The sequence below is a fragment of the Leopardus geoffroyi genome, chromosome A2 (assembly GCF_018350155.1).
Source record: "Leopardus geoffroyi isolate Oge1 chromosome A2, O.geoffroyi_Oge1_pat1.0, whole genome shotgun sequence".
Lineage (NCBI taxonomy): Eukaryota > Metazoa > Chordata > Mammalia > Carnivora > Felidae > Leopardus > Leopardus geoffroyi.
Window position 1 is genome coordinate 155,849,523 of NC_059331.1, and position 21,959 is coordinate 155,871,481.

Sequence of the window (21,959 nt, forward strand, 5' to 3'; positions counted from 1 at the left end):
TGGTCATGATCTCCGGGTTTGTGAGATCCAGCCCTAAGTTGCACTCTGCACTCTCAGTGCGGATTCTCTGTTTTCCTCTCTTTCTGTCCCTCCCACGTGCATGCTCTCTCTCTCTTTCTCTCAAAATAAATAAACTTTAAAACAACAATAACAAAAATCCCGTGAAAATGTTTGTGCATTTGTATCTGTATTTCTTTCTTTAAAAAAAAAAAATATTTATTTTGAGAGGGGGGAGGGGCAGAGAGAGAGGGAGAGAGAGAATCCCAAGCAGGCTTCACCCTGTCAGCGCAGACCCTAATGCAGGGCTAGATCTCACAATCGTGAGATCATGACCTGCGTCAAAATCAAGAGTCATTCGCTCAACCGCCTGAGCCACCCAGGCGTCCCTGTATCTGTATTTCTGTGCTCTAGACTTGCGGGACACTGGAGTCAAAGGTTCATGTTTAATCTCTTGATAAATATTGCATGGGCCACTTTAGAAAGGGAAAGTTCACCTAAATAGTGTCTCTTATTTACCACTGCCAGAACCATACATTCAGAAATAAACGTGAACAATGACTAAGACCATCTGGATGAATCTTATGGGTGATGAGCAGTTTATAGCTGTGCACTGCTGACTAGCACTGAGCAGTGATAATTGCTCATTGTATATTCCCAGTGAACATCTCAGGCTGTGTGTTATCTCATGCAGGCTGGTGCATGACTACATACAGCCTTTCAAGAGTTCATTGTTAACCTGAGGGGTTATGCCAACTCTGTAAATGCCCCATAATTACCTGCATGTTTTCTGGTGTGTTTGTCTTAACACAGCTATTAATTATTGGGACTCTTGGATCACTACTTATTTTCTACTTTCTTTACTGTTTTCTTGCCTTTCACTCACAACTGATTTATTTAATATTATCAGTTATATATTTGCAAGAAAATATTAGAGCTACCAAGACAGGCTTAATAGAAATGAGGAAATAAAATAATTCCTTTTACTATACCACCTCCCATCCCCACTAAAAATATCTGCTCTAAGTTGGCTTTTCAACAACGGATATGTTACCTTGTGGGAGAGGGGTGTGTGCAAGGGAAAGGGGGCAGAAATCATTGTCCCAATGAAATGTAGGCTCAGAGGTTGTTTCCAGGCCAATGGAAATGTTTTTGAATAGTCACTGTAAATCAGCTATCAAAGATGTAAGAAAGGTTTTTAAAGGATACAAAATTATAATGGGAAAATTTTCAAGTAGCGGAGTAAGATTTTACTATTACCTGACTCAAACAATGAAAGAAAAGATCAAACGGTAGTGTGTGTGTGTGTTTTTTAATTTGGTAGTTAGAGCTATTTTTCTTTTCTTTTTTAAAATTTGTTTTGAGAGAATGGGGGGCAGGCAGAGAGGGAGATAGAGAATCCTAAGCAGGCTCCGGCTGTCAGCCAGAGCCTGATGCAGGGCTCGATCTCATGAACCATAAGATCATGACTTGAGCCAAGACCAAGTGTCGGATGCTCCACCATCTGAGCCACGCAGATGCCCCCAAAGGTAGTTTTCATGACACCTTTACTGAGACTCTGTTTCAAGCCCTGGGCTGGGTGCTAGGGAACATAGATGAATAAAGTGTGTTATTTGTCCTTGAGGAACTCACATTCTTATGGGGGACACGGACATGTGAGCATATAAATATAATATGGCATGAAAACTCTATAATATTAGTATACACTGAATATAATAGATGTAATATATCAAGGAAACACAGAAGAGGGAATGATTAGTTTTGACTCCCTCCGGGTATCAGGAGGGTTTCAATGGGGATGTGATCTTTGGGTCGGGCCTTGAAAAATAAGTAGGAGTTGGCCAGGATGATGAACTGCTATGGAAGACATTTCCAGGCAGAGAGGATGGACTGCATGAGTAAAGGCAGGAAGACTGTATTTGGGTCCCTGGGACTGCTGAAAACTCTGAAGGTTAATACAAGTCTAAACCTTAAAGCTTCTCCAGCTCTCAGGTGCATAGAAACCACCTGGGGATCTTGTTAATATGCAGATCCTGATTCAGAAGGTTTGGGGAGGGCCTGCAGTTGTGCATTTCTAACAAGCTCCCAGGGGGTCCTGGCAGCACACTTCCAGTAAAAAGGCTCAGACACTGTAAACTGTTGTCTATTTCGGCTGAGCCCGCCAGTTGGCACAACCTTAGAGCAAGCTGGCAAGCACAAATCTGTCTCTGGCCAGGAGCAGTTAATACAAAGTATTAGAAGCCTCTCTTTTTGAGACTTTGGCATTTCAGAAACAGATTCTTCATTGTACCTGAACCAGCCAGGGGTGTAAATGAGGGTGACTCATCCTGGGGGTCACCTGTTCAGGTGACGCAGGAGCAAGCACTGCAGGAAAGGGAAGAGAGGGGGGTTCAGGCAGGCCTGGTCAGTTGCTGTGGATCAAGGCAGCAGGGCCGTGGGGAACTCCTTAGTCTGAGGGTCTTTGGTGGGAGATAAACAGGAAGGCAGGACTCATGGGGTTTGCACACATTTTTCAATTGATTTGGGTTCCTGAAGAATAATAACAATTAGAAAAACATAACCCAAATGACCATTTTGAGTTAGTTTGATGCTTTCTCAGGTGCTTCCTTTTTAGTAAGAAAATAGCTGCATCAGTTGGCAAGCTGTTAGGATCTCATGACAATGTTCTTTCTAAAAAATAATGTGTTTTTTTTTTTTTGTCATTGAAATAATACTTGTTCTTTGCAAAACACTTGACAATGAATAATGTTTTAGGGTGGTCTTAATTTTCTTTTTTCCCTATTTCGCGTCACCCAGTCACCCTTCCCTCCTTGGGGAGCTGGTGCCTGCCTGGTTTTGCCATGTGGCAAAAACACTGGAGGCCCACCTGTTGTGCTAACTAGACAGACTGTGATCTCCAAATGAGATCACTGAGCTTCTCTTCGCTTTAATCTTCCCTGCTCTTATGCTGGTTGTGAAATGCAGTGGGAGACTTTATAAGACCTATAAAAGAGGAGGAAAGATCAAGTGATTATTTTTCACAAGAAGAATAATTCTGATTATGCTTTCCTTTCTGTGATGAAGTTTACAACCTGCACAGATGGTCTGGAACAGCCCACAAGCCTGGAATTGAGCATCCAGGGATTGCAGTATCCTTGCTCCCTCTGTAACCTTGAACATGCCCCCGCAAAGACCACTGTAGAGGTAAGATCATCCTAGATCATTATAGAATGATAAGCAATTATTAGCGCCAAGGACTCCCTAAGAATAAAATCAGACATGTGAGCTTGCTGGAGAGAATTTTAAAATCAGAAGCTGAAGGAGGTTGGTGATGAAGATATTACAATTCACGGTCGATTCAAGACATGTGTTGCTACATTGACAAGCACAGGGTCATCTGGATGCCTCCATCTTGTGGCTCACTAGGTTGTCGTGGAACCAGCGTTTATCTTCTGGTTTTCAAGGGTTCCATCAGAATTTAGATTGCATATTAATCACCTGGAAGGACTTGTTGGAAATGCAGGTGCCTAGGCTGCATCCCTGCCTGCTGACTCAGAGAAGTCTCTGGTGATGATTCAGCTGCAGGCCGGCTGAGCCCATCCTCTGAGCCTTACTGTCTTAATGGAGTCACACTGACTGACAAGTGTAGGTCTTGTGTCACTGGGAAAGACAGTCATGTATTTACTCCCGCTAGTCTCCTACCAAAAGCTAAGAGTAAAGGCTAAAGAAAGGGAAAGCGTGCAAAGAAAACATTGAATAGACAATCCCAATTTTTACATTCTACATGTATTTCTAAATGGCTGCGTACAGAGTTAACGTGAGTTAATTGTTACTTCCCCTTTACTGAATCCTAACAGGTTATATCTACTTTTCATTTTCACATGGCAGTGACTTTGCCACCCTGACTTTATTGTCAGCTCCATCTAGCCTTTCCACCAAGAATGTAACTACCTGTGAATGGAGTGTGATAAGCAAGGGTTGTTACCTGGCCTCTGTAGCCACGGAACTCCTCATTCCCCTGGAGCTCCCCTTACCGCACTGACGGCTGCTGTCTGCTGTCGGCCTTTCTCTCTCAGGGGGTCACATTGCTCCTGGTTTCCTGCACACCATGTGGTACCTGCTCTCTGCCTGAGGACTTGGCTTCCCCTGCACTATGCCCACCAGCCCCCCTCAGTGGTCCCTGGCTGACCTATCAAGTGGCCGAAGTCCCAGGGTGACCTAGCCCTTCCTACTCCTTCAGGACTCACCACCTGTCAAACCAGTTGCCCAGGCCCCAGTCTGGCTCCATTCTGGGTCAGTACCACCTACTGACCAGAGGACCCAGAAGTCATTCCTGGCTGGAGCTGATGCTAAGCAGCCAGCAATTTCCACCTGTCTTTGCTACTAGAGTAGGCAAAATGCACACACAAAGAGACGACTTTAAACGAATGGTTCTCAAAGCGTGGCCCTAGACCAGTAGCACCTGGGAACTTATTACAAATGCAGATTCTTGGGCCCCACTGAGGCTTCCTGAATAAGGAACTCTGTGGGTGGGGCCCAGCCATCCGTGTTTAACAAGCCCTCTGGATTACTGCTAAATACCAAAGCTTGAGAAACACTGCTCTAAACCAGGGATTCTTAACCTCCATCGTACAGTAGAGCCACCCGAGGAGCTTTTCAAAATTATCAAAGCTGAACTTACTTTTCTCCCTCCCCCGCCTTCGGTTGGTCTGGAGTGGAACCAGGCACAGCGTTCTAACCTCCCCCAGGTGATTCTGATGCACAGCCACAGTTGAGAACCACGGTGCTAAACTTAAGTTCACCTACAAAACGGCAAAGGTAATACCTCAAAGGGTTGTTGGAGGAATTAAGTGGTATAGCTTACAGAGCTACGCACAGTTCCCAGCAAATAGGGAAGCATTGGACAAATGGTAGTTATTGTTACAATACCGTTCAGACTCAGAGAGGTCAGTGCTGCATTGTCGGGTCATAAAAGGACACGGGGAACTTCAGGGCTCATGAAGTCATGGCTCTGAAGTTGCAAGGCCACGCTCATTATAGCTCTTGCCCACCAGAATTCTGTCTGTGGGTCTTTGCACACACTATTTGCTGTAACCCCCTCTCTGCGTGGGATGATCCTACTTGTAACAGTGTGGTGATTGGTGGTATAGGCTTTGAAGTCAGGTGGCTTGGATTTAAACCTCAGTCTAGACACTTAGAACTGTGTGATCCTGGGCACAAGATCTAAGCCTCCGTTTCCTCAGCTGTAAAATGGGACTACTTATGCTGGCGTTACATAAGGCCTATAAAATGCAAAGCCAGGTGTGGGGTAAGTGCTCCAAAAATGTTGACATAACTTGCATTCATTGCTTTCACTGATTGTGAAGTCATTCTGGATGACTGGACTGCATTGATCTCTATCTTTAACTTTATTAACAATTTATATTTAATTTGGTGCTTAATGAACTTGTCAGTTCTCATGCTAGATATACTCAGTCTTTTAGATTTGACATGTGTCCTAAGACTTTTAATTTGTTTAGAATGTTGTTTTTATGCTAAACTCAGTGGGTCGGTTAGTAGTTTTGTGGGTCTTTTGGGAAGATATTTTGCACTTAGCACCATTTTAGATTGTTAATAAGGAGCTCATATTTTCTGTAATAGGCACAGAGGGTTCTCCAAAAATGAATCTATTCTCTGTCTCAAAAAACACATTTAAGTGGAATGAAAAAGGCCTTAGGATCTACGCTGGTTTAGTTTTGGTTTCTACTTTGACATGAACTTATAATATCGCCAGACGTCCAATTAAGTTAAAAAACTGCATCTGGGTAGTTCCTTTGACAAGTACTCACCCTAGTCTCATGATCCTCCTCTTTTGCTGTCATGGTATCATTTAAAAAACATCTCAGGGGCACCTGGATGGTTCGGTTGGTTGAGCATCTGACTCTTGATTTTTAGCTCAGGTCATGATCTCACAGTCATGAGATCGAGCCCTGCATTGGGCTCATCATGAACCCTGCCTGCAATTCTCTCTCTCTCTCCCTCCCTCTCTTCCTGCCCCTCCCCTACTTGTGTTCTCTCTTCCTCTCTCTCTCAAAAAAGAAAAAAGCCAAAGAAAAACATTTCAGTTTTAAGTTCAGCATGATGTTTTACTGGTTTTTAGTTCTTAATACCCAGGGCTTTACTGTATTTCCCTGTTTTTCTAAGTCTTCTTGAATGTTTTACTGTTTGTTTTATTGATTCTTTTTTTTTTTTTTAAATGCTTTCTTTTGAACTTAAAATGAGTACTTAAGAAAAAGGACAATGAAGACAGAGTTGGCAGTTTAAGAGACATTTCCCTCTATTTCCTTTGAAGTTTGTTCCTGCCTGTAAATCTGTAAAATTAGGCACTTAGAAGCTTTGGGGGAAATGTGTGAGGAAAAAAGGAAAGGGTGAACAGGGAGGAATTTTTAATTTTGACTTAGTCTTTTCCAGAAGGTGCTTAACAAGTAAAAGCATCCTGTTTATACGCTTATGCACATTTAGATATACATACACACATGTACATGATGCTTTTTAAAAAATGAGTTTCATGATCACATAAATAATAAAATGCATCTCCCACCTACTGCTTCCCGAACCTGTCGTGTTGCATGTAAATGTAGAGAATTTTATATTTTTAGCATATATTTGTCAACACTACCTCGGAAAAATTTATTGGTAAGATGTAATAATTCTCGCTAGTCACACAAAGAGCTGTATGTGAAAACATTGGATTCCTGTTTTACAACTCACATGGTACTTTTCACAAATCTTAATATTTCATGAATCTAGTGAAGCATCACTATGATTTTAGAGATGGAAGGAGGTTCAGAGAATGTGACTTAAGGTCACAAAGCCTGTAAGGAGGACTGCATCCACAATCCATGACTTCTGAATCCCAAGCCCAATCTGGTTTACCGTGCCATAGTGAAATCAAGGGCAAAATCCTTCATGCACACAGAATACCAAACATTGGAGGGAAAACACAAAAGTCTTGGTCTTGGCCAGAGAGGTCCAGTTAAACATCTGTCTAGCCTACACCTGCAGTTAAAGAGTTTTTTCCGATTGCACTTTGTCCTTGTCTTAAACCACAGTTGCCGGTGTCCTGAAATGTGTTGTTTTATGGCATCAAGAATTACCCCTTCCCTTTTATCCTCTACGTCCTATCTGTCCACCATGTTCAGTACAGGCTGTTTTAAGTCAGGTAGCATTTACTGTGTCAGATGGGTTTCAGGGTACAGCTTATGTGCAAGTAAATTTTAGGTATAGTTTTGGATTTTCAGCATGGAGCAGTGGCATACTAGCCTACTGCTGAGTCACTTACAAACCTATCAACCACTGCTAAGGCTCTTTGTAGGTTCAGGGGCCATCAGCAAACCAACACCCAGATCCTTTGCTTGTTTCCGACTCAGGTCAGCTATTGGTATCTGATGTGGTCTCTCTTTAAAATACCATGCTAATTCTTTTAAGCTCCCCTTACATTCAGGCCTTCTCCACAAGTTGGAGATGGCCTCATTCGAAACAGCCACTGGGTTGTTCTACACCGTGTTCAGGCTGAGAGCCTGTTTCTCAGCCCGGCATCCTGGGGTAATCTTCCACCCACCTGGCTCAGCTGCACTGGCCAAGAATTACAGAAAGTGTACACTTTTCTGAGCAAATCCCCGGGATCACACAACTGTCATTCATACAACCTTACGGACTGAGTCTGTGTCCTCCACAACTAGCACGTGGCAGGCACAGGGCAAGTGCTCAGAGAATTCTAAATGAATAGATTCTCAGTCCCCTGATGAAATGAGACACAAATTACCCAACTTTAAGTAGTTTTTAAAGCTATAATATGGGCCCCAGCCATACCATCTGGATCATGTATCTTTAAAAATATAATTTATCTGAGACATGGGATGGGATTCTTACTGATTCAGGAATTATTTGCAGGGAAGTTATTGCCAGGACTTCTGATGCTGCAGGGAAAGTCAGTCATAGCTTCAGTAGCTGCTATATGTACTCTTGCGGATACTTTGCTCTTTTCCAGAGAGAGGCAAAAACGCCCTTAAAAAGTCTTTTAGCTGGACAGTGTGCATCTAGTTAAAGCTACTGTATTGTATACTTAAAAGTGGTTAATATGGGGGGTGCTTGGGTGGCTTAGTCGGTTAGGCTTCCAACTTTGGCTCAGGTCATGATCTCACAGTTCGTGAGTTCAAGCCCCGTGTTGGGCTCTGTGCTGACAGCTCGGAGCCTGGAGCCTGCTTCGGATTCTGTGTCTCCCTCTCTCTGCCCCTCCTCCACTCACTCTGTCTCTGTCATTCAAAAATAAACATTAAAACAAATTTTTAAAAAGTGGTTAATATGGTAAATTTTACAACAGAAAAGAAAAAGTACTTCAAAAAATTTACTAGACGTTAGATTTTTGGAAGTTGAAAAAAAAATCAGAGAGGCCTCACCACCTCTTTGGAACCTCACTGCTAGAATACAGTAAAATGAGCAGCTAGCTACTCCTTTCTCAAAGAAATAACACCTTACACACTCACTGCATTGGTGAACTCCAAGTTTTTGTACAGAACTTGCAAAGCCCTTCATGGTCTGGCCTCTTGTTTCCTTATGAAACCTATACAGTCTGTGACCTTTTTTCCACTCCATGAACAGGACACTTTCTTCCTACCTTAGGGATTTGCAATAGAGTTCTCTGTGCCTCACACACTTTTCCCATCATTTTTTCTTTTTAAATTAAAAAAGATTTTTTTGTAGTGTTCATTCATTTTTGAGAGAGAGAGAGAGACAGAGCATGAGTGGGGGAGGGGCAGAGAGAGAGTGAGACACAGAATCTGAAGCAGGCTCCAGGCCCTGAGCTGTTAGCATAGAGCTTGAACCACAGGGCTTGAACCACAAACCGTGAGATCATGACCTGAGCCAAAGTCGGATGCTCAACCGAGCCACCCAGGCGCCCCATAAAATTTTTTAATTTTAGAGTGAGACATAGCATGCAGGGAGGGGCAGAGAGAAAAAGGGAGAGAGAGAATCTTAAGAAGGCTCCATGGTCAGCACAGAACCCAACATGGGGCTTGATCCCATGACCCTGGAATCATGACCTAAGCCAAAATCAAGAGTCGGACATTCAACCGAGCCACCCAGGCATCCCATTTTTTTTTTAATTTTTAAGTAAACTCTACACCACACGTGGGGCTTGAACTCATGACCCCGAGATCAAGGCCTCTTTAAGGAGGCCTTTTTTTTGTTTTAAGTTTATTTATTTATTTTGAAAGACAGATGGGGGGAGGGGCAGAGAGAGAGAATCTCAAGCAGGCTCTGTACTGTCAGCATGGAGCCCGATGTGGGGCTCAAACTCATGAACCATGACCCGAGCTGAAATCAGGAGTTAGATGCTTGATCAACTGAGCCACCCAGGAGTGCCTAGAGAGGCCTTCTTGAAACTACATGAAGTTTGGGCCTCTTGCTATCTCTGGATTGAGCCATCCATTGATCCACACTGTCGCAGAAGTCTGGATTTTTCCTTTGTAGCATTTAATACAATTTCATTTGTGTAATGATACAATATTTAGTCTTCCCCACAAGCCTGAAAGTTCTACAAGGTAGGGACAGTTTTCTATTGCTAACCATGGTATTACCAGGGCCCCAGTACATTGTATACAGCAGGTACTCAGTACTCTCTCAGCAGGTACAGCTGTGTCCCACAAATCTATCTTATTAGATAGTCTCCAAGGAATAGGTGGAGAGGTACCTAAAGTTGATGAGCTTGGTGGTGGAGACGGTGGCTGAGCGGTCAGAGGGGTGGAGGAGTTCAGGGCTGGTGCAGTGGGGGAAGCAAGAAGGGATACTGAGGACACTAAAGGATGCTCATCGAATGAGTTTGTCCCCGTGCTCTCAACATCCCATTTCCACCCCAAATGAGTCCTTCTTCAATCATTTCTTTAGAGAAAGAGGTAAACATCTGAGTAAAAAACCAAGGCCAAAACAGCTTTGCAGAATTATAACATGTCCCAGAAACCAGTCACAATTCAACTGGATTGGACTTCAACACAGAAATGATTGTGTTCTTCCAAATAATCTTCAGTTTAGGAAGCTCCCACTCCTCCAAGATGTGGAAAGATGAATACACCTTCTTCTGCTGCCAGTTGCTGAGAAAGAAGTTTTTTTCTCCTGATGGACCAACACTATTTCTTTCTTGCTGCTCTTTTCCCTTCTCCTTTCCTTGGTTTCCCTTTGCCACGAAGCTTCTTTAGACGCATCTGCTCATCCTTGAAGTCCTGATGCTCATCTCTGAGTGGAGAAAGAAAAAGAGCCAGTATTTGTATCTGAGTGGAAAAGCACACCAATGTAGCACTCTTCCCTTAGGCTGTTGTGGTTATCGGTCCTTGTCTTCTACAGGGCACGTGCTCAGCCTGGTGAACAGAAAGGACAGGGAGTCCCCAGTGTATACATGAGTTGTGTTCCAGAAGTTCACTTCTGAGTCACAGTGTCCCCATAAGCGACAGTTAAATTCCCAGGCCAGCCCATATAAACCTATGCAACTATGATACAGTGCTAATAATTACCCCAAATTTCCCTGTAACACTAAGACTGAACAGAGGGAAGCAGAAAGTGGGTTTGAGCTTCAATAGCTACACAGAGACGCTGAGAGCCGCAGGAACCAGTACGTCCTACAAGGAGAAGAGGTCTGGAGGAAGCTGCCTTCATGGCCGTGGATGATTCACATGAAAAGGCTGCTGGGGAAAGGCTCAGGCAGAAGGAAGCCAAGTCAACAGACAGATTTAGAGATCAAGAAGCCAGGGCTGTTTGGACATGTGGATGGGGTGTAAGATGGCCTATACTCTAGAAAAATGTCTGCATTCTAAGATCAAATACCTTTTAATATGTAAGTTCTAGAACCCATTTCTTTTCTTTATAAAGTTTATTTATTGAGAGAGAGAGAGAGAGAGCATGCGTGAGCTTGTGCGCCTAAGTTGGAAAGGGGTTGAGAGAGAGAATCCCAAGCAGCTCGATCCCATGAACTGTGGGATCATGACATGAGCCAAAATCAAGAGTTGGGCAATCAACTGACTGAGTCACCCAGGTGCCCCTGGAATCCATTTCAACCTGGGTTTAAATCACGGCTCCATCTAACATTTAGTAGCTGTATGCCTTTGGATAAGTGACTTTTCCCTCTCTGTACCACATCTGTAAAGAGTGGATAATAATGGCATATGAATTAAATATGGGGGGGAGGGGTTGCTGGGCCCAATTTTTCACTCCTTAGGTGGTTTAAAATAGACTGGTTTTCTAGGGTACACAGTTTCATTCCATGAACAGGATGGACACAACTGAGCTATTTGGAATTCACTATGATTGCCCTCCAATAATCTATTCTCAATAGAGCAGCCAGAGTAATTCTTCAAAACTCTAAAACTCAAAAAAGTTTTCTTAAAACTCCATTCCTCTGTTCACAGGCCTATGAACGGTTCCCCATTTCACCCAGAGTAAAAGCCAAGACCTTGTCATGGCCCTCAGAACCCTTCATGATCTGCCTGTGGCCCTACCGCTCTCTCATAGCCCGTGCTACCCCTGGAACATACCAGGTACACTCCAACCTCAGGGCCTTTGCTCTGCCTGGAAAGTTCTTTCCTAGGTCCCACTTGACTTACTCACTACCTTTAAGTCTCTGCTTAGACCTCATCTTCTCAAAGAGGCTGACCTTGACTGTCCTGTTTAATACTGTGACCCATCCTTTCCCCACCCACCACGTGCCCTGTCAGCATTCTTGATCCTGCTCAGGCGGCTTTACTATTTTTCCCCCCACGGCACACTCAGCTGTGTAGCATATCCGCTACATCTGTTCTCCTCTTCTTCCCTCCCTGCTCCACTCCCGCCAACCCTCAGCCAGAAGGAAGGCTCCAAAGGCAGGGGTCTTTGTCTCTGTGATGATACAGCCCAAGCACCTGTGTCACTGAATGAGTCAGTGTTTATGAGAACCTGTGCGTCCCTCCCTTGTTTGTAGGCCTTTGAGCAATATTTTCTTTATTGAAGATTGTCTAGTTTCATCCTGCCTGATGCCACAGGAGGTCTTCCATTAGAGGCACCATTTACCATAACCAGTGACCAAATACATGAAAAGAATTGTGCTTTTCCACAGATAACTAACCACTAAGTATTTTTTCCCTATCCCCAAAGATAGTCAAGGTTTTATTTTTCAAACAAATGTACAGTGGCACCAAAAAGGTAAATTAAATTAGCTGAATATGACTTTGTTATGGATTATAATTTTCTACTCAGGAGATCTGCCTTCCAGTGATATTTTATTTTGGGTCACAATACAATTTTTATTTTCTGAGCCCAGACTAATAGCAAGGGAGAAAGCCCCAGAGCAATTCCAGAAATTCAGAATGTGTCATGGATTATAATCTCTCTTAATATATTAACTAAGAAAATCTATTCTGTTTTGTTCACTGCTGTTCCTCTAGTGCCTATCTTAGTGTCTATGCATGAAAGATACTTAAAAATATTTCTGTTGTATAGATGAGTGTACCAAATTTTAATTACCTGGAATGAATTATTAATTTTATTGTATTAAATAGTCCCAAATTAACTTTTGTACTGCTGCCCTAAGACATGTGCAATTAAAACATATTAGATTTTCTTAAAGAGTAGATTTATTTATTTTTAAAAGATTTTACTTTTAGGTAATCTCTACACCCAACATGGGGCTCAAACTTATGACCCCCAAGATGAAGAATCACATGCTCTGACTGAGCCAGCCAGGCACTCCAAAAAGTAGATTTATTTTACATTAAAAAAAAGGTGGGGGGGGGGGGGCCTGGGTGACTTAGTTAAGCATCTGACTCTTGATTTCAGCTTAGGTCATGATCTCACGATTCATGAGATCAAGCTCCGAGTAGGGCTCTGTGCTAACAGCACAGAGCCTGCTTGGGATTCATATTCTCTCTCTCTCTCTCTTTCTCTCTCTCTCTCTCTCTCTCTTTCTCTCTCTCCCCCCTTCTCTCTCTGCCCCTCCCCTGCTCCGTGTCTCTCAAAATAAATAAGCATGAAAAAAAGGTAGATTTTAACTTTACACAATTACACACTGTTTGAATTCTTTTATAATGAGCATGTATTAGCTTGGTATTAAGGCTCTCTTTTATTTATTTATTTATTTTTTAAATATATTTTTTTGTGTTTTCTTTTTTTTTTTAATTATTTTTTTTAACGTTTATTTATTTTTTTTGAGACAGAGAGAGACAGAGCATGAATGGGGGAGGGTCAGAGAGAGGGAGACACAGAATCTGAAACAGGCTCCAGGCTCTGAGCGGTCAGCACAGAGCCCGATGCCGGGCTTGAACTCACGGACCGCGAGATCATGACCTGAGCCGAAGTCGGCCGCTTAACCAACTGAGCCACCCAGGCGCCCCTAAGGCTCTCTTTTAAAGAAAATGATCACATAGGCATTTGATCTCTTTTCTTTCTAGAGCAATACATAGTCCCAAGTACCTATACATACACAAACATGGAACACATGGTACTAAGAGCCTGTGCAATCCACATATTACTCTTAAAGGTGAACTACAACTTTTTTTTAGATCAAATTAATATATCAAAAAGGGTACAAACTAAAAATGCCAAAAATAAATAAACATTAGAAAAGGGGGCACCTGGGTGGCTCTGTCACTTAAGCATCTGACGTCAGCTCAGGTCAAGATCTTGCAGTTTGTGGGTTCGAGCCCTGCATCGGGCTCTGTGGTCCAAAGAAGCCCGCTTTGGATCCTGTCTCCCTCTCCCTGCCCTTCCCCCACTCATGCGTGCTCTCTCCCTCTCTCAACGTTTATTTATTTTTGGGACAGAGAGAGAAAGAGCATGAACGGGGTAGGGGCAGAGAGAGAGAGAGGGAGACACAGAATCGGAAACAGGCTCCAGGCTCTGAGCCATCAGCCCAGAGCCTGACGCGGGGCTCGAACTCACTGACCGTGAGATCGTGACCTGGCTGAAGTCGGACGCTTAACCAACTGCGCCACCCAGGCGCCCCATCTCTCCCTCTCTCAAAAATAAACACTAAAAACATTTTTTTTAAATGCCAGAAGAAGGTAGAAGGAAATAAGAACTGCAAAAAAACTGTCACTAGTTAAGAAAGAAGGCTCCCATAAACTCGCCAGGAAGGGGATCGGCTGCAGGCAGGGCCTCTCTTCATCTGACCAATCAGAACCTGCAGCTCTGGCGGCCTGTGGGGGCGGGGATGGGGGGGGTTCTTCTGCAGAATTTGCATCAGTTTTCCTCTGCATCCCTTTAAAGTGCTCTTAAATTAATAATTAAACATCTCTGTAGCTCAATATCCAGTCAGTTTGTCCAGGTTTAGACATAATTAAAATATGTCTTCCACTGGGGCGCCTGGGTGGCGCAGTCGTTGAGCGTCCGACTTCAGCCAGGTCACGATCTTGCGGTCCGTGAGTTCGAGCCCCGCGTCCGGCTCTGGGCTGATGGCTCGGAGCCTGGAGCCTGTTTCCGATTCTGTGTCTCCCTCTCTCTCTGCCCCTCCCCCGTTCATGCTTTGTCTCTCTCTGTCCCAAAAATAAATAAACGTTGAAAAAAAAATTAAAAAAAAAAAATAAAATAAAATATGTCTTCCACTAAGTGCATGTTTCCTTTTTTTTTTTTTTTTCTGGTGTGACCATTGTCGAGTATTTTAAAATCCTTTCCCCCCAAAACTGTGCCTTTTGAACAACCTGGGCACTTTTATAAGAGCCAAAAAACTATTAGGATAAAAAAACTAACTTTTTCCTTTTCTGATCTCCTAGAATAATCTCTTACAAGTTACTCTTTGTGCTTTTTTGCCATTACCTATAGAGGCCAAGAAAACGTAGCGTCCCCATGAGTGCGAAGTAAGTGTTGTGATTTGGATACCAGTCGTAAGTCTCCTTCCTCTTGGCTAACGGTTGCTCACTGAAGAGCTTCACCACTTTCATGGATTTGGAATCAGTGGGCCTGGCAACTTCACCGAAGAGCCGGGCACTGAGACGACTCATGCGCAAGGCATATTCTGAAAGTGAAGACATTTCCTGAGCAACAAGGAGCAAGGGTCCCTACAGAAAATGAGAAGAAACATCAACAGGTTAGTGTATGAAATTCTAAGATTAACCAGTGAGCACTTTAGAAAATGAAACCAGCAGGCCACACGTGCATGTCATGTGGCCGACAGGACATGCCTTGGAGTTGGGAAATGTCCACAGTCCGAATGGTTGTTTCCTTTGCATGCTTTATTTACATTTCTAATTTTTACATTTGGGATTTCCATTCTATTACCTTGCTCTAGTGAACTTTTTACAGTGAACTGTTTTGTTATTTACTGACAGCTTACCTGTTTGTAGGCTAGATGAGGACAGGCAAATGAGTTATCCTACCACAGCATTGTTATTATACCTTCAGAAAACACCCACCTCAGCAATCTGCAGAATAAAAATGCTGACTGCTTGCCATCGAAAGGTTTAATCATGGCAGAGAAATAATTATCCTGTTGTCTTTATTATCAGCCCTTTGAACACTGTTCTCCTCACGGGCTCCAGATGGCTCTGAGAACTGCTAATGAGTTATGAGGTCATTTAGCCTCTAGGTTGCTGGATTGACTTCTGCCTAGAGACTGAGAGCCATTCGGGGAAAAAAACAAAACAGAGACAGTAGTCTTATAGAAATAAACCCAATGGCTCTTAAGATTCATTTTATTCCTGAAAGGAAGGACTTACAGGTTATAAGGTTATCTGTCTTTTCTTCCGTCTTATATACTCTGCCTCAGTGCACGCCAGTTAACTTCTTATTAACTGAAAACAGGACATCGAATGTTGAAAGAGGTAGAAGGATGCTATCCATAATATGAAGAGATTTCAGCTAATATATATCAAAAATTAATAGGCGATACCTAAGAATCAAGAACATTGCTGGTAGAATAGCTGTCCCATCCCATCCCAGACCAGATGCAGAGCTTCCTGGTGGCTGATGGTGTTAGTTACTGTGAAATTTGGAGAGGAGAATCTTTGCTAAGAAACTGTCCTGGGGGACAGTCTGGTGGGGGTGAAAAGGAGCTGATATCCAAACAGAAAAAAGGCATAAACCTATCTTGAAAAACCAATTGGGAAAAAATATAGAAAACAAAAATATTTCCTAGAGGGCCTGGCTGGCTCAGTCAATGAAGCATGTGGAGTTTACTTAAAATATAAAGTAAAATCTTAAAAAAAAAAAAAATAACACCCTCTAAACAAGAATAGTGCCCAGTAAATTTCAAAATAACTTGCAAGAAAAGAAAAAAAACCCAAAACCAGTTTAAATTAAGGAATTTTTCTTGTCCATTTCAAGACCCATTGAAAGAGCAGAGGCTGACCTCAAAACAATTGCAGAATGTGGATCTCAAACCAGTTACCAAACGGTTAACACCAACCAAGCAAACCTGGGCCAATAGTGCCATCTGAAGGCCAGCAATGGGAGAACCATTGGATCTAGGGTCTCTTCTCTGCCCCTCCAACCTGGGGATCCCATGCAAACCTTGCTTTTTCCATTTCCTGTCACTTCTCTCTCAACTCTTAGAGTTGTGTGGATGGGAGTGGGTTGGGTTGGGTTGGCTTGTTAGGGGTAAAGTTATATTTTCATCAGTGAGAAAAAAGGCATTAACAGTTCAATGTATAAATATGAAATCGTAATAAATCAGTGCTGTAAACCTCTAACGCCTTGCAGACTCCATAGTGGTCTTCAGAGGCTACAAAGTTTCTTTGCATGCTTTACCTTTCCTCTTTAAAGTTATCTTTTTCTCAACATCAGATTAAAAAAAAAACAAAAAACTAAAACTAACGGTTTCTTAATCACCTTTGCTTTGTTTTGCTTAACTGCTATTATGGCATTAGAATAAATTTCTTCTGCAAGTGCACAGTATTTCCACGACCAATTATTTGATGGCCAGGGAACTATTGTTTTGTTACAATGTTTTCAGACAGATAATGTTCCAAATTCCATTGCTTTTTTTCTTTTTTTAAAGAGTTCTTTTTTTTTAATGTTTATTTCGGAGAGAGGGTGAGCAGGGGAGGGGCAGAGAGAGAGGGAGACAGAGAATCCCAAGCAAGCTCCACACTGTCAGCAAACAGCCCTATGTGGAGCTCAATCTCACCAACCACGCGATCATGACCTGAGCCTAAATCAAGAGACTGGTATGTAACCGACAGCTGTCCAGGCGCACCCCCCCATCGCTTTATTTTTAAATGAAGATGCAGCATGGAGTCCTGAGGCCTAGGTTTGCATCCTGGCTCTACCATTTATTAGCTGGGTTATTTTAACGTTACTTATTTTCTAAATCTGAGTTTCCTTTTTGGAAAACAAAGCTTGCGGGGCTACTGTGAGAAATAACTAAGACTGTGACAGTAAATAGTTACTTAAAAAAAGAAAAAAAAATCTAAATGTGTTTTTAAGTTTGGTGCTCGTATGATCTAATCAGACACAATTATTTATTCTTTGTCCTTATTTAATGCTTATCTTTGAAACACTGGTGTGAACAGGGGAGGGGTAGAGAGAGAGAAGGGGGGAGAGGGAGGGGGGGAGGGAGGGAGGGAGGGAGAGAGAGAGAGAGAGAGAGAGAGAGAGAAAGAATATCCTAAGCAGGCTTCTCGCTGTCAGTGCAGAGCCCCATGTGGGGCTGGAATTCACGAACCGTGAGATCATGACCTGAGCCGAAGTTGGATGCTTAACCAACTAAGCCACCCAGGTGCCCCTATTTATTTTTTAAGATTTTATTTTTAGGTAATCTTTACACCTGATGTGGGACTCATGCTCACGACGCCAAGACCAAGAGTCACATGGTCTGACTGAGCCAGCCAGGTGCTCCTATTCCTTGTCCTCATTTAACCATGCAAAAAAGGAGATACCTTAAAAAAAGAGCTACACACTTCATGCAGTTAAACCGCTATCTCCCTGGAATGACATCCTCACTTACAAAAACTGACAGCCAGAGAAATGCAGGGGAGGGGACCAGCAGCTCAGTAACGTGAAAGGCAGCAAGGAGGAAGGGACCTCTAAGGAGAGTGATCACTGAAGCCATCATAGGATACTAAGTTATCTCCAGGCCCACTTTGTAATGTAGGAAATTACTGGGAGACATAAATGGCAAAGAAGTCTCATTAGAATCCACTGGGACACGGCTATACCACAAAATCCAAGTCCTAAAACTTTTATGATGGAGAAAGGGAATAAGCCTCTTCAAACCTGAATCCCTTACTAGAAATAAAGATCCATTTGCTAAAAAGAAGAAAACGGAAAATGATTATAACAATTATCAATTACTGCTCTGTAGTCTCCTTCCACAGAGCAGATATATGTCTCTGATGAAGAATGGCATAGGAGCTTGGTACGCTCTGTTTTGTTTTAACTTTATTTATTTATGGGCGCCTGGTGGCTCAGTCCTTAAGCATCAGATTTCGGCTCAGGTGATGATCTCATGGTTCATGGGTTAGAGTTCCACAATGCGTGAGCTCGAGACCCACTCTGGGTAAAAACAAAACAACACAAGCCTTGCTTTGGGTGAGCCCCGCTTCTCTCTCCTCAACCCCCCTCTCTTTGCCCCTCATGGGATTCTATCTGCCCCTCACTCACTTGCGCCCTCTCTCTCTCTCAAAAAAGTTTTATTTACTTTGACCGTGAAAGCGAGCGAGCCGGGGGGCGGGTGAGAAGCAGAGAGAGGGAGAGAGAATCCCAAGTAGGCTCCATATTGTCAGCACAGAACCCAATGTGGGGTTCGAACTCCTGAACCATGAGATCATGACCTGAGCCAAAATAGTCAGAGGCTTAACTGAATGAGCCACCCAGGTGACCTGGTATGCTGTTCTTTTTTTTAACATAGGCTAAAACAGCTACACAGTTCTGTTGTCCATAAATACTGGTTCTAGGACTGGTAAATTGTCACTTTTTACTGGCTTTAAATTTTCTTTCTTTTTTTTTGACTGGAAAGCCTTAGGATTTTTTAGGATCCTAGTATGCCTCCTTACAGAATCTTTCAATTTTATGTTACAAATAAAAAGATTATTTTAAAGACAATAAAGGAAAAGGCAAATAACTTACAGGTCAAGATTTTTATTTGCATGAAGCCATTCCAGCAAGTATAAAATAGTCACTTAAAAACTTAAAAACATCATTTTTCCTTAAATGAAATCTAAAGTAAACAGTACCATGAAGAAAAATTAACTGGAGTGGAAAATGCTAAGGAAAAAAATATATATACATATATATGTTCAAATGTACTGGAGCAAGACATGTTAAGCCCACACAAGAAAATTCCTGTATTTTTACTCTAGCATAAAGGGGCAAGTTTCATTGATCTTTTTGATAGGTTTGATGCATTTAAAAGTTCAGGTTTTGGGGGCACCCTGGGTGGCTCAGTAGGTTAAGCGTCCCACTTCAGCTCAGGTCGGGATCTCAGGACTAGTGGGTTCGAGCCCCACATCAGGCTCTGTGCTACTAACAGAGCCTGGAGCCTGCTTCAGATTCAGTCTCCTCTCTCTGCCCCTCCCCTGATTGCGTACGGTCTCTCTCAAATATAAATAAACACTAAAAAAATTTTATAAAAAAATAAATTAAGGTCAATAACTGGCTTGGGATTAGGTTTGCTTTTTTTTTTTTTTTTCTTTGAAAAGGGCAGATGAAGTACAGGAGTTCTTAACCTGGGTATCCCTTAGCGGGGTGAATCCCGTCGAACTTTAAAAGCGTATGTTGAATGTGTGTGTGTAAATTCTGCTGGGGAGAGTTTTCATCATTTTCTCAAAACCACTGGTTACTGGAGAGCACCAGCTTTGCAGTAGAAAAACCATTTGGAATTTTGCCTCTGAGCTTTGATGGCCATTTCGTGTCTGCAGTAGTAGGTATCCTTTGCCTCCCGTTTTCTCATCTACCACTTGAGTAAGTTACTACCTCATGTGTTTCGAGGCTGACACGCATAACTCGTGGCACAGCGGTTGCCCTAATAATCATCAGGTCTCAGGGAACCCACACACGTTCTTCACACGTGTTTCACAAAACTAAATACGATGCTTTATTATTTTTAAAACCTGGTACAGACTGTCACCGGGTCGTAGGGACACGAACGCTCTGAACGTCAGTCCGCTTTATTCAGTTCAACAAAAACGCCACCAACCCCCTGCAAATGACTGGATCACGCCTGCTTGTGATGGAAGCAGGTGTCAAGTCAGCGGACGCTTGTATCTTTAGGGTATTCCCCAATTTGTTTTTTTAAGTTTGTATTTTTTTTTTTTTTTTAATCTCCATACCCAAGGTGGGGCTGGAACTCAAGACGCCCAAGATCAAGAGTCGCATGCTCTTCGGAATGAGCCAGCCAGGCGTCCCGCAAATATTTTTCTTTCAACTGGCAACAAAATTAATCTGCATCCCCACACAAAGTGACGGTACAGAATACCGCCAGATGAGCTGACAAACCGAGCCTTGCACGCTACCTAATCAGAAAGACAGTAACTGTGTCAGAGAGGCAACTACGCTAGAGTCCTTCGTTTGGTAAATTCCCCCATTTACGCAGGAAAAGGCCAACTTGTCTGTTGGACGGTGTGAAACCACCGAGCTGGTTAATAGTGAAATAGAATCGTCTTATTCTTGGCAACTCTACAAGGCTGGAGACCCTCGCAAAACCTCTCCCACGATCGCCGGAATCGCACACTTACGGAACCCCCCAAAGCTCCCGGACAGCCTTACCTACGCGCGACCTTCCTCTCCCTCGGGCCCCTCTCCCAGAAGGCCCGCCCTTCTCCCGGAAGGCCCGCCCCGGCCGGGCTCTAAGCTCGGACGCCACTCTACAACGGAGAGCAGTGGAGAAACAGAAGCTTGTGGCTAGAGGGGAGCCCTAGTGAAACCCGGAACTACTAGCGCTCTCTCTTGGAGGCCTCAGAGGTCCTACTTGGCACCTGCGCAGTGAGGGCAGTGCCTCGGGTGTGTGGACTGGAGGTGGTTTAGGGAGAAGATTGGCTTTGCTGAGAAGTCTTGCAAGGTTCGCTAACCGTATTTTGTTGGAAAAGAGTTACAAACCCTCCAAACCTCTAAAGTAATGGTCGTGCGCGTGCCGCGTGGTGGAGGATAAAATGCACTTTCTTTTTTCCGTTCCTCTTTTTTTTCATCCAGCTTAGGCCTTGATGTGCTCCAAGGGCATTGCTTGACTAGGGGCTGAAGGGTTTTCTGGCCCATCGGCGATGCCATTCCCCTCTCCTTGCACTTACCTACTCATTTTCTAATAGTGGATTGGTAACACCTCTAAGAGGGCCGTTCTTGATACCTTTTGCTAGATCAGGGCGCCATTTGGAGCTGCCTGTTTATCTCCCCCAGTGGCCCTTCAGGCAGGAGGGATGGGATATTTATCTGACTTTTTAGTAGTTACCTAGATAGGCTTGGGAGATAGTGGAAATACTGTATTTCCCTCCATGCTAAATCTGCTCTCAAGCACGGCACACCTCAGGCATTGTATGAAGTCTTTATTGACTGATAGTAAGGCTCAAGACATTATTTTCTAAGCATTATTCAAAGCCATTCACAAATACTCCAAAATGTATCCCGGAAATGAGGTGCATCAGCAGTATGCCATATACCGGGAAGGTATTCTGTGGACACTCTTCCCTCCTATAGAATCATGTTATTTTTTGACGTTGTTTTAAAAAGGGAAAAAGAAGCCCCAAATGGAATCATTCCTCTCCACCCATACCCACCACAGCAAACCAAAACTTAATCACAGTTTCAGCCTCTCTCAAGAACTTAACCTTTTAACAGTCAATCTGAAATTTCTTGATCTGCACTAGTGAGGTAATCTGCATGATAAAAACCCCCATCTTCCCACCCCCCCCCCCACAAAAAATGTCCTGACTTGAAACAATTCTTTCCTTTATTTTGCTAATAATTTTCTTGCGCCACCCTACTACCATTTTGTACAACTCAGCTCGTTTCTAACTGATTCATAACTCGCTTAATAAAGCCTAATGGATCTTTAATTT

The 21,959-nt window shown here is 43.1% G+C and overlaps 1 protein-coding gene across 1 annotated transcript; it reads right to left on the bottom strand.

Moving 5' to 3' along the window:
- Positions 1-9,471: 9,471 nt before the first annotated feature.
- MRPS33 (mitochondrial ribosomal protein S33) lies at positions 9,472-20,744 on the bottom strand. The gene is made up of 3 exons (XM_045495899.1): positions 20,677-20,744; positions 14,791-15,032; positions 9,472-10,248 (listed from the first exon to the last, which is right to left on the bottom strand). The coding sequence occupies exons 2-3, from the start codon at positions 15,003-15,005 to the stop codon at positions 10,143-10,145; spliced, it is 321 nt and encodes a 106-aa protein (XP_045351855.1). The 5' UTR covers positions 15,006-15,032; positions 20,677-20,744; the 3' UTR covers positions 9,472-10,142.
- Positions 20,745-21,959: the final 1,215 nt, after the last annotated feature.